We start from the raw sequence: 12,728 nt of genomic DNA on the forward strand, positions 1-12,728 counted from the left end.
CCTGAAATGTCGACTGTGCTTCTCCTTATAGATGCTGCCTGGCCTGCTGTGTTCCACCAGCATTTTGTGTGTGTTGTCCAAAGTTTCAATGTCGATTTAGGAATCGGATGGCAGAGGGGAAGAAACTGTTCCTGAATTGCTGAATGTGTGCCTTCAGACTCCTGTACCTCCTACCTGATGGTAACAGTGAGAAAGTGCATGCCCTGGGTGCTGGAGGTCCTTAATAATGGATGCTGCCTTTCTGAGACACCGCTTCCTGAAGTTGTCCTGGGTACTTTGTAGGCTAGTGCCCAAGATGGAGCTTGACTAGATTTACAACCTTCTTTCGGTCCTTTGCAGTAGCCCCTCCATACCAGACAGTGATGTAGCCTGTCAGAATGCTCTCCATGGTACAACTATAGAAGTTTTTAAGCGCATTTGTTGACATGCCAAATCTCTTCAAACTCCTAATAAAGTATATTTTTTAACTTGATTTTTTTAAAAAAAAGACTAGGCCAGCCTTTTTCTCAAGACAAAAGTCTTTAAAACCTGGTAATAACTTGTTAAGAATTTTTCTGAGGCTATCTGAGGCCCAGAAGATGGAACAAATGATTTATTATATTTAAGCTGAGGCCTGCTGATAATTTGTAAACTGCTAACTTATATCTCTTTCTCGTGTATTCTGTTAACTTTACAAGCTCAAGCAATATTTTTTAACACTTGTATCAAAACGCATAACAAGTTTAGATGCACAAACTTTCAACCAGCAAGCCAGTTTCACATACACCATAGAACAGTAAAACATAGTACAGGCCCTTCAACACTGATCTTGTAACCTACATCAAGATCAATCTAATGCTTCCTTCTCCACTTTTCTTTCATCCAGGTACCTATCTACGAGTCTCTTAAATGTCCCTAATGTATTTGCCTCTGCTCCTACCCCTGGCAACATGTTCCATGTACATCACTCTGTTTTTAAAAAAGAGAAACAATTTCTCTGACCTCCCTCCCCCCCCACCCCCCACCATCCTTCCTATAATCACTGATTTTAAAAAAAAAGATACCCTCTGGAATTTCCCAAGGGGGAAATGGAAATTATTGCCATTCCAGCCCTGGGAAATAGGCACCGGCTGTTCACTCTATCCATACCCTTTATCCTTAAATCTCTTTTATATCATCTATCATTCTCCTTCACTCCAAAGAGAAAAGCACTAGCTCATTCAACCTCTACTCATATGACATGCTCTTGAATCCAGGCAGCATTCTGATACATCTCTGCACCCTCTAGAGCCTCCACATCCTTCCTAAAATGAGACAACCAGAATTGAATGCTCCCAAGTATGGTCTGACCAGTGTTTTATAGAGCTGTAACATTACCTCATGGCTCTTGAACTCAATTCCCTTATTAATGAATGTCAACACACCGTACACTTCCTTAATTACCCTATCAATTTGTGAGACAATGTTAAAGGATCTATGGACATGGGCCCCAAGATCCCTCTGTTCCTCCACACTGCCATTAACCTTGTACTTTGCTTTCACATTCAACCTTGCAAAGTGTATCAATTCACACTTCCCCAGATTGAACTCTTCTCAACCCAGCTCTGCATCCTATTATTGTCCTGTTGTAACTTATGACAACCGCTTACATTATTCACAACACCATGAGCCTTTGTGTCATCAGCAAACTTACTAACTCATCCTACTTCCTCATCCATGTCATTTATAAACTTCATAAAGAGCAGGGTCCTAGAACAGATCCCTGTGGAACCCCAAACTCCAGGCAGAATTCATTCCATCTACCACCACTGCTTTCTGTGGATAAGCCAATTTTGAATCCATGCAGCTAAGTTTCTCTGGATTCCAAAGCCTCTTGACTTTTCGAGCACCTTCCTAAAATTTACATACACCTCATGCTCTGCTCTTGAAGAAATCATTCAGGCTCATGAGACATGAACTGCCCCTCACAAAGCCATGCTGACTATCCCTATCAGCCTGTGCTTCTCCAAATGCTCGTAAATCCTGTTTCTAAGAATCTTCTCCAATAGTTTGCTCAACAATGATGTTAGAGTCACTCTATAATTCCCTGGGTTATCCTTATTTCATTTCTTGAACAAAGGCACCTCCAATCCTCTGGTACCACTCCTGTAACTATTGAGGATGCAAAGATCATACCCAAAGGCGCAGTAAATCTCTTCCATTGCTTCCCATAGTAACAGGCTCAGGAGATTTATCTATCCTAATGATTTTCAAAAGTTCCAGAACATCCTCTTTCTTAATGTCAACATGTTTCAACATACTGGCCTGTTCTATATTGTCCTCACATTCTTCCAGATCCTGCTCAATGGTGAATACTGAAGCAAAGTATTCATTAAAGACTTCCCCTACTTCCCTGGCTCCAGACACATGTTTCCTCTCTTATCTCCAGTCTGCCCTACCTTCACTCTAGTTGGCATTCTCCTTTTCTTTCTGTATGTGTATTACGCCTTGAGGTTTTCCTTATTTCTACTTGCTAAGGCATCCTCGTGTCCCCTTCTAGCTTTCCTAAGTCTGTTCTTAAGCTTCTTTCTGGAAACCTAATTACTCAAGAGTCCTGACTGATCCTTGCTTCCTAAACCTTAAGTATGCTTCTTTCTTCCCCTTGGCTAGATGTTTTACACTTGTTAACCATGGATCTTTCACCCTACCATCCTTTCCCTGCCTCAATGGGACAAGTACTGGTTGTCCATCTTATCAAATGATGACAGGAAACCTGTGTGGGAGAGTTTTTTTAAAGTGGAAAACCATTGCATGGGGCAGTTCCACTCTCTTGACCTTGAAAGTCTGGATCCAGTGGTACAAGTAGTCATCACAACTTGAGTGCATTGTATGACCTTGACTTCTGTACCTCATCATGCTCTTCACTCTCAACAAAGTGTTGCAGAACTGCCTTTCTGGCCATTGGCTCTCACTCTTGATCTCATCCGTCCAGTCCGCAGGAGCTGATTTTTCATTCTAGGATAGGCATGTCCCTATCTCATTAGGGTATGATGCCACCGGTTACTCTCAACTGGTTTAGCTCTGGACACCCCATACACGTCTATCCAGAAACCCATGCAAGTTCTTCCTAAATAACCTCCACATTTTCATTGGCAATTTCCCTGAATACTTTTTTCCATTTTATGCTCCCAACTTCCTGCCTAATAGCATCATAATTCATCCTCCCCAATTAAATAGGTTTTCATACTGTCTGCTCCTATCCCTGTATGAGGCTATGGTAAAGGTTAAGGTTTAGGAGTCACTGTCACCAAATTGTTCATCCACTGAGAGATCTGTCACCTAGGCAGGTTGATTGTCAAGTGCTGATCCAGTATGAACTCTCCTCTCATCAGCCTCTTTACATATTGTGTCAGAAATTCTCCCTGGACACACTAAACAAATTCCTCCCCATCTGAGCAACACACACAAAATGCTGGTGGAACGCAGCAGGCCAGGCAGCATCTATAGGGAGAAGCGCTGTTGACGTTTCTGGCTGAGACCCTTCGTCAGGACTAACTGAAAGGAAAGATAGTAAGAGATTTGAAAGTAGGAGGGGGAGGGGAAAATGCACCAGCATTTTGTGTGTGTTGCTTGAATTTCCAGCATCTGCAGATTTCCTCGTGTTTGTCCTCCCCATCTAAGGAAGTAAGGAAGTCAATATTAGGGAAGTTAAAGTCATCCATGACAACAACCCTGTTATTTTTGGACCTTTCCAAAATCTGCCTCCTGATTGACTCCTCAGTGTCTCTGTTGCTATTGGGTGTGATAGTCTATAGAATACTCTTAATAGAGTAATTTGTTCTATTCTTGTTTCTGATTTGTACCCACACTGACCCAGTACATGATTCCTCCACTTGTGATTAACAGTATCACTTGCCCCACCCCCCATCTCTTACCTCTCTCTATGTCCCTTTTAAAACATCTAAAAACAAGAACATTGAGTAGCCGTGGCAGTCAAGTCTCTGTAATGGCCATGTACTGATCCATGCTTGAAGTTCATCATCCTTGTCCCTGATGCTTCTTGCATTAAGCATTTCAATCCATCCAACTGACTGCATTTATGCCCTATTCACTGCTTATCCTTCCTTGTCGACTCTACACATTGTATCACCTTTACACCAGACTCTCCATTTCCCATAAGTTTGTTCCACTTCCCAGATTTTATCCATATCCTTGATTTTTTTCTCCCCTCGAGTATTCAACTGAGAATCTTTTTAAAGGCTTCTTTGAATTTATTTTAATTTCACCTTAACAAATGATAGATTCCCAATTCTAAGCCCTGGATGCATAATACGATTTCAATCTTGTTGTACTTTCTTTTGCCACTTGTGTTACTGGAAAATACTTCCCTTTCAACACACACAAAATGCTGGAGGAACTCAGGTGGTCAGGTACAGACAATGTTTCGGGCTGAGACCCTTCATCAGGACTGGAGAAAAAAGATGAGAAGTCAGAGTAAGAAGGTGGGGGAAGAAATGTAAGGTAGTAGGTGATAGGTTAAACTGGGGAAAGGAGAGGGCTGAAGTAAAGAGCTGGGAAGTAGATTGGTGAAAGAGATAAAGGTTTGGAGAAGGGGGAATCTGATAGGAGAGGACAGAAGGCATTGGAAGAAAGGGAAGGAAGAGGGAGTTGGTGGGCAGGTAAGGAGATAAGGTGGGAGAGGGAAGTAGGAATGGGCAATAGTGAGGGGGGGGGGGGCAAATACCAGAAGTTCGATAAATCGGTGTTCATGCTGGAAAGCCTTCCGCCTACTTTCTGTTAAAGGCTTGTTTGTATCATAAATAGTCTGCAGATTCATTTTAACATGCTCAGAAGCATTACAAAATATTTGGGGCATTGTGGTGCCACAGCTAAAAGAACTGCTTCTGCCCTTTGATGCTGTCTGTGGGAAGTCCACATGTTCTCCCTTTGACTGTCTGAGTTTCTTTCCATGTTCCTAAACCATCAATAGATATGCCTACTTACCCCTAGTGGGTAAGTCAATGGTGGTATCTTGGAGTTGAGGTTAATATGAAGAGGATAAAAAGATATTAACAATAGTGGGTTCTTAATAGTTGGTGTTGCTGTTGTTCCTGTGTTTGTGATTCAAACTCAAAGTAAAGAAACTCAGTGGTCAATTTCTTTAAATAGTCTGAGGTACTATCACCGCAAACGCTTTCTATTCCTATATGTCTGATTTCATTTCAGCGGCCTAACTATTACAACAGAATGTGAACTTTGCTTTAGTCACTTCTGGTAAAAATCTGCAACTGAAGCCACATTCTTTAAAAGTGCTTTCTTATATTCAGTTGCAAGATCATTTGATTGTTCTAATACTGAGATCACGTGGTGGGGGAGGAGTAGTTTGGGGGTACAATTAAATACGTTTGGAATAAGAATCCTCATGATCATGCATACTTGCTGCCTGATATTTGTGGTACCCTGCTTTCTCTAAATTAGAGAACTATTGAAGTAAATCTAAAAATCTTAAAATCCTGTGATTTCTCTGAATACTTAAATGGAGATATATTTGGGAGGTCCATGAACTACTTCCACCAGTGTTTGTGTTCTTGATCCTCACTCGTTGAAAGCACACATTCTACAAGGCAAGATAATTTGTCAGTTTAATTAGATGCCTTTGGTGCCAGTGCTGGCACCCAACATTCTGTTTTGCCTGTTCCTTCTAAATAGGGTATCATTGTTCACCATGATTTTGAATCAGTAACTCTGTTCCTCTTTCAAAGTTGATGTTGAGTATTTCCAACATGCAGTATTTTGTTTCAGTAGTAATTTTTCTCAAGACTGTTTGATTGAACCCTTTGGGACTCATGGGCGTGACATCCATCTTAATATGAATCCTTATTGAACTGTGATAAATCTTTATCTACATTTTCCCTTAATTTTATGCTTGCTGTAACTTTCTCCTTTACAGTCATAACTTTCCTCTTTAAATTTGCACTTCTCATTAGAATCTACCTCCATCCCTTATAGTAGAATTTGTATTAGGATCTGCTTGGATCTCCCCCAATGTAACATGTGCCACTTGTTCCACTTACTTCCTCCAAACTAGCTCTCTATTCCTGATCAGGTGGAACATTTCTAATCAAGGCAGTATTGTGAGAAAATGATTTTTGTAGCACTTAAAATCAGGCAGATATCACAATATCATTGTTGTACTGTTTCAATAAAAGTAGCAGAATTGTAGTATAATAGAACTTAATGATGTTCATTTCAGTCTGGATCCAACCTTTGCTACATTTACATCCAAGATACAGTCTAGAAACTCATACAATACAATAGCTAGCACATTTTTAATCATCACTTGGTGTTTAATAGCATTATGGTTACAATATGTAGCTAGATATACTAGTTGTGGCTTCATTTAAGCTTGTTTCTTGAGAGATGAGTGTAACTTCATTCTCAGGCTCATATCCATTCACTTTGTATAATTTCAGAGACGAAGTACGAGCTCCAATTCCACAAAAGCAAGAAATTCTGGTGGAACCTGAACCGTTATTTGGTGGTAAGGTGTTTCAAAGGAAACAGTTTTGTTAAGGTTGTTTATATGTTTAATAGTATAATTGTGTGTTGCAGGCTTCCAGATGATTTAAAGGATTGAGGAAGCTTTGATGATGCAGGACAAATGTATGTGTCTCTGTCTTCAGTCCTGTTAATTTCTGGTATTTTGCTGCTACACCCTGTTAGATTGTTTGGGTGAGACAAGTAAAATTAATGAACTTGTAGTTAGGGCTCTTCTTGGAAAGAGATCACAGAATGATTGAATTTCTCATACAAATGGTGGGTATAAATAGTTTTATCTAAAAATTGTATATTATGCCAAAACAAGGGAGACTCTTAACAGCAAGAGGGAGGAGTTGGCTGGGATAGACTGGGGACATAGGATATAGAGAGTGTTGAAGAGTTTCACCAAGATTTATCATGGAGCTCAACAGAAGTATGTTCCTGTTAGGAGCAAGTAGAGTAAGGGTGGGAAGAGTAGTGGTAAATTTAAAGTAGTGGAAGACTTTAAAAAGCAGCAAAGAACCACTAGGCAAGCAGTAAGGACAGGGAAGTCCCAGAAAGTGCTGGAGGAACTCAGCAGGTCAGGCAGCCTCTATGGAGAGGAATAAAGAGCTGATGCTTCAGGTCGAGACCCTTCATCAGGATTGGAAAGGAAGGTGGGGGGAAGCCAGAATAATAAGGTAATTGTAGAGGACAATGGACCATAGAGAAAGGGAAGGAGGAGGAACACTAGAGAGGGAGGCAACAGGCAGTTGAGGAGAGAATGGGTAAGGGGGATCCAGGGTGTGGGATGGAAAAGAATAAAAGTGGGAGGTGGAGAAATTACCAGAAGTTAGAGAAATCGATGTTCATGACATCCGGTTGGAGATTACCCAGAGAGATATCCACTGTCCCCTTGTATCAGATTCCTCCTTCTTCAGCCCTTTAGCTCTTCCACCTATCACCTCCCAGTTTCTTAATTCATCTTCCCTCTCCCACCCACCAACCTTCCCCCTCACCTGGTTTCACCTTTCACCTGCTAACTTGTACTCCTTCCCCTCCCTTTCCTTATTCTGGCTTCCTCCCCACTCCTTTCCAGTCCTGATGAAGTGTCTCGGCCGAAATGTCGACTGTTTATTCCTCTCCATAGATGCTGCCTGGCCTGCTGAGTTCCTCTAGCACTTTGTGTGTGTTCCTCAAGCTTTCCAGCATCTCCAGTATCTCTTGAGTTTATAAGGAAAGGGAAAATAAATTATGTAAGTAAACTAGCACAACATATGAAAACAGATAGTAAAAGTTTTTATAATTTTATAAAGCAGAAAAGGGTAGTTAAAGGGAACATAGATCCTTTGGAAGAAAGGGGGGAATTAATGTTGAGCTACATGGAATGTCCGAAGCCTTGAATGGCTATTTTTTGTTGGTCAGCAGAGGATGTATCTAACATGTTAAAGAGGGATCTTATGACTGATGAGAGGTGAAGAGCTTGATGAAATCACTATCACTAAAGATGTGGTGCTGCGCAAGCTAGTAGGCTTAACGGTGGACAGGTTCACCGGTCCTGTTAGAATGCAACCCAGGGTATTGAAAGAAAGTTATAGCAGAGGTATTTGAGATAATTTATAACAATCCTCTGGACATTGGGCAGGTCATGGCTGATTAGAAGACAGTGAATATCGTGCCACTGCTTAAAAAAGGAAGTAGGAAAACAGCAAGTAACTATAGACCAATCATCTTAATGTCTGTAGTCAGGAAGATGAAACAATCATTATGGAAAAATTAGTGAGGCGTTTGGATAGAATTGGTTCCATCAGGCAGACACAGTATGGATTCAGGAAGTGCAGGTCCTGTTTGACAAACCTACCAGAGTACTTTGAGGATATGTTGAGCACAGTGGATAGAAGAGAACGTATAGATGTTGTGTACTTGGATTTCCAGAAGCATTCGATAAGGTGCAGTGTAAAAGCCATATCCATAAGATAAGGATACATGGAGTTATGGGTAACATATTAGCATGGATAGAGGATTGGTTAACCACTAGAAGGCAGAGAGGTGGATAAATGTGTGCTTCTATGATTGTCAGTCAGTGGTGAGCAGAATGCTGCAAGGGTCAGTACTGGACCTACAACTATCTGCAAAATACATTAGATGTAGATTTAGGATGGATAAGAAGAGGAACTACTTTTCCTTGAGATCAGTGAATCCCCTGCACAGGTAAGCAGTAGAAGCCACCTCATTAAATATATTTAAGACCCAGGTAGATTCTTGCATAGTAGTGGAATGAAGGGTTGTGGGACAGATCCCATAAGGCTTTCAGTCAGATTAGTCATAATCTTATTGAATGGTGGAGCAGGCTCAACAGGCCTGATGGCCTACTTTTTTATGTTCATTTTCTGAATACTTGATAAAGTTTGTATTTAACTCCTACATGTCTAAAACACCACCTCAAACATCTAAAGGTTGACACCAGTCTCCCTCTTAGCTTTCATCATTTGTGGGATGCCAAGTCTACCGCCTCTGCTACCCTCATCTTTGATCGCTTCCTCCACCTGCTTTCCTCCTCCTCTTCGTCCTATGCACCCACTTCCCCTTTTGCCACTTAGAGCTAACTTCCATGTTAATTTAAGTATGTGCTGTTCATTATAGCTTGTGTATGTTGCAGTAAATTTGGTCAGTTTTGCCTTTACGTTAACTTTAAACTATTTAACAAAGTTTTATTAAAATTTGCAAACTGCTTTTGATACACTCTGATCATGTTTATGCATTTCGCAGCCCCCAAACGGCGGAGACCTGCACGCTCGATATTTGATGGGTTCAGAGACTTTCAGACTGAAACAAGTGAGTATTTTATTTTTGAATTTGAAGAACTATAAAAGTGGGAAATAACTTCAACTTTTGCATGCATTATTCATGATGTGGAAGTTTGCAAGGGAGAAATGCACTCAGTTAAACTCTAAAAATGCACCTCAGAAATTTCAGTGCTTGCTGTTCATTACTATTTGCTTCTTGAGTCAGTTAACTTAAAGGCAATAATATTTAAAGCTCAAACATTGGGTTGCTATGCACTTTGTGAAGTGTCCTTAATTTGGAATTTTTTCTTTAAATTGGTTGTCTGGTACAATTGAGAGCTACCACAAGTCCTTTACTCTGCTGTGCTACTGCTCCAAATGGTTCTGTATGATCGTCGTTTAAAGGGTCAAATTCTATAATCTAGTGCACCAAACAGTTGTTCCTAAATTTGTGCAATGAGTATGATTTCCTTAGTACTTTTATCACTTAAGATTTGGTTGATGAGTTGCTGTCTGTAGTTTGGATCCACATTCCTATTTAATTCTTCATAGTGGAACTTGATTTGTTTGTTTGACATTTATTCACCAAGGGATAGACCCATCTCGGTATCAGAACAGGCTGCTTGTATAAATCTGATGAATCTTCCTACTCTGTTCTCTTGCCCTATGATCTTTCAATGTGTTGCTAAAATGAGATGCTTTTCAATACAGTGGATCAGCAAGAGATGGGCTTAGTTGACTAATATATAACTCCTAAATCTGATGTATTTGGCTTGGCTAGGAATTTAGTTTGCAGATAGACCACAGCCAACTCAGTTGTAATCCAATTCAAGAAAAGAGCTTGGAAATGAGGTTTCATCTTTGTATTGCCTACTATTACATACTAAAACTTTGGCAGCAGAGTTTGAAGGCTTGGGGAACGGAACTGCAAAAAAAAAGCCAGGATGCCTTTCTACTTAACTGCTAGTTCCTGATTAGCTGTTTTGTCCAACAACCAACTATGTGGCATTCTTTTCTGTCTTCACTGACTCCCTGATTTTCCAAACTTACATCTGCCCCAAATTTTCCTCATTCCTGCTACACCTCATCACCCCAGAAATACTTTGTTTTCTTGATCCTCAATTCTAGCCTAATGTATTAGACCCATCTGCCATCACTTCGTCAAGCACCTTTGCTCTGACCACCAGAACACCTTAGATTTCCCAGTGAAGAGAGTGAGCAGCTTCAAGTTTCTCCATGTCAAGATCTCTGAGGATCTAACCTGGTCCCAACATATCGATGTAGTTATAATGCAGGCAAGACAGTGGCTATACTTTTATTAGGAGTTTGAAGAGATTTGGCATGTCAACAAATACACTCAAAAACTTCTATAGTTGTACCGTGGAGAGCATTCTGACAGGCTGCATCACTGTCTGGTATGGAGGGGCTACTGCACAGGACTGAAAGAAGCTGCAGAAGGTTGTAAATCTAGTCAGTTCCATCTTGGGTACTAGCCTACAAAATTACCAGGACATCTTTAGGGAGTGGTGTCTGAGAAAGGCAGCATCCATTATTAAGGATCTCCAGCACCCAGGGCATGCCCTTTTCTCACTGTTACCATCAGGAAGGACGTACAGAAGCCTGAAGGCACACACTCAGTGATTGAGGAACAGCTTCATCCCCTCTGCCATCTGATTCAAAATGGACGTTGAATCTTTGGACAATACTTCACTTTTTTAATATATAGTATTTGTGTTTTTGCACAAAAAGAAATAGATTCACAGAAAGAATAGATTCTTTTAAATCTATTCGATATACGTAATTGATTTACTTGTTTACTTATGTTTTATGTTTATTATTAGTATTATTTTCTCTGCTAGATTATGTATTACATTGAACTGCTGCTGCTAAGTTAACACATTTCACGTCACATGCCAGTGATAATTAACCTGATTCTGGCCAGCCGTTTTCATTCCATTTCCTATTCCCACTCCAGCAAGTTTGTTCATAGACTCTTCTACTGCCAAGCTGAGGCTAGATGCAGAACAGCACACATCCTCCTTTTGTAGTTCCCAACCTGATAGCATGGCCATCAACATCTCTACCTTATGGTAACCAATCCTTTCTGATTCCACATCTTCACCCCATTTTCCCTTGTCAAACTGACCCCGTTATCTCTTACGCTTCACCACTTCCTTCCCTGTATTTCATGGTTCACTGTCCTATCAGATTCCTTCTTTATCAGCCCTTTGCCACTTGCACCTATCGCCTCCCAGCTTCTTAGATCATTCCCACCCCACCTGTCTATTTACCCCCATCTGCAACCAAAGCTACCAATTCTTCTCCACATTCACCTCCCCATCCTTTTATACTGGCTGTCCCTTCTTTCTGGGTAAAGGGACTCCATCTGTAGCATCAGCTGTCTTTTTCCACCTGACCCAGTGTGTTTTTTTGTGTTAGATTATGTCAGTGTTTGCTGTGTTTCGATGTGGAACACTATAAAATTTTCCACTGTTTTCAGTGAACAACTGAGAAGGAAAGCGTGCTTTCACTTCTGTAGTTGACTTAGAAGATTAACTCTCATCTCTTTTACCACTGTATATTTATTAAAGCAAGTGGCTCACAGTCAAACTTTACAACTGAGCGTGGGAAGGTCTGGGCTTGTTCTTGCTACTCATAACCTCATTCTTACTGTTCACAACTCCCCTCGTCTTTTCTCATTACATTGAGGTGTGATGCTAGATTCTTTTCTTTGAATAGAAAATTACTCTTCCAAATTTTTTAGCAGAATTGAGCTGTCATTTATGATTTGGATTTGACTTAACGATTGCTAAAATACCCGAATAGGGCTAAGCTACAATTTTTGGCCCTTTCTGCTGTTAAAACTGGACAGCATTTGTATGTGTACAATTGAACACCGACATCAAGTTATTGCTGTTTGAGCCATTCTTATTCTTCATAAATTCGTCTAATGCTAAAATACTGAACTTTCAAATACAATCAGTGTATGTTTGTTTTTATACAATAGGTCCTCACTAAATGTACCAGTAAAAAAATTAGAGCATTAGAGCATTCAAGATCTTATATATTCAACTTCTCTTGCTTCAAATTTTATTTTCCTTCTTGCAGATAATTTTATATTGATCTAAGTATTATGAAACACCAATTATTCTAGTCTCACTGAGGTTGAAAAATAGGCTTGATCAAATGTTCCAAGTGCATGTGTGCTAAATTTTATTTACAGAATTTGCTTCTGTTTAACTTAAATGAATAGAATTTCATCAGTTTTGTTTAACACACATACTCTGCTATGTAGCAATTCAGATGTGTCTTTGAACATCTGCTCATGTTTCTGAGGAGTCTTCATGAAAATTTGGTATTACTTGGTCTGCACAGTGCCAGATCACCCATAGAGGGCAACAGTCTGCTTTTCCTACTTTGCAATTTACAATGTACTTACGGTACTGAACTTTGTAGGGAAGTTTA

General features: G+C 40.2%; 1 protein-coding gene across 4 annotated transcripts in view; it reads left to right on the top strand.

Moving 5' to 3' along the window:
* ubxn7 (UBX domain protein 7) overlaps positions 1–12,728 on the top strand; it is a 109,020-nt gene that overhangs the window by 26,511 nt on the left and 69,781 nt on the right. For all 4 annotated transcript variants that reach the window (XM_073040637.1, XM_073040635.1, XM_073040638.1 and 1 more), the window contains exons 3-4: positions 6,432–6,499; positions 9,247–9,312. In XM_073040637.1, coding sequence (XP_072896738.1) covers positions 6,432–6,499; positions 9,247–9,312 — 134 coding nt within the window. The remainder of the gene's footprint in view (positions 1–6,431; positions 6,500–9,246; positions 9,313–12,728) is intronic.

The sequence above is a fragment of the Hemitrygon akajei genome, chromosome 3 (assembly GCF_048418815.1).
Source record: "Hemitrygon akajei chromosome 3, sHemAka1.3, whole genome shotgun sequence".
In the NCBI taxonomy this organism is placed as follows: domain Eukaryota; kingdom Metazoa; phylum Chordata; class Chondrichthyes; order Myliobatiformes; family Dasyatidae; genus Hemitrygon; species Hemitrygon akajei.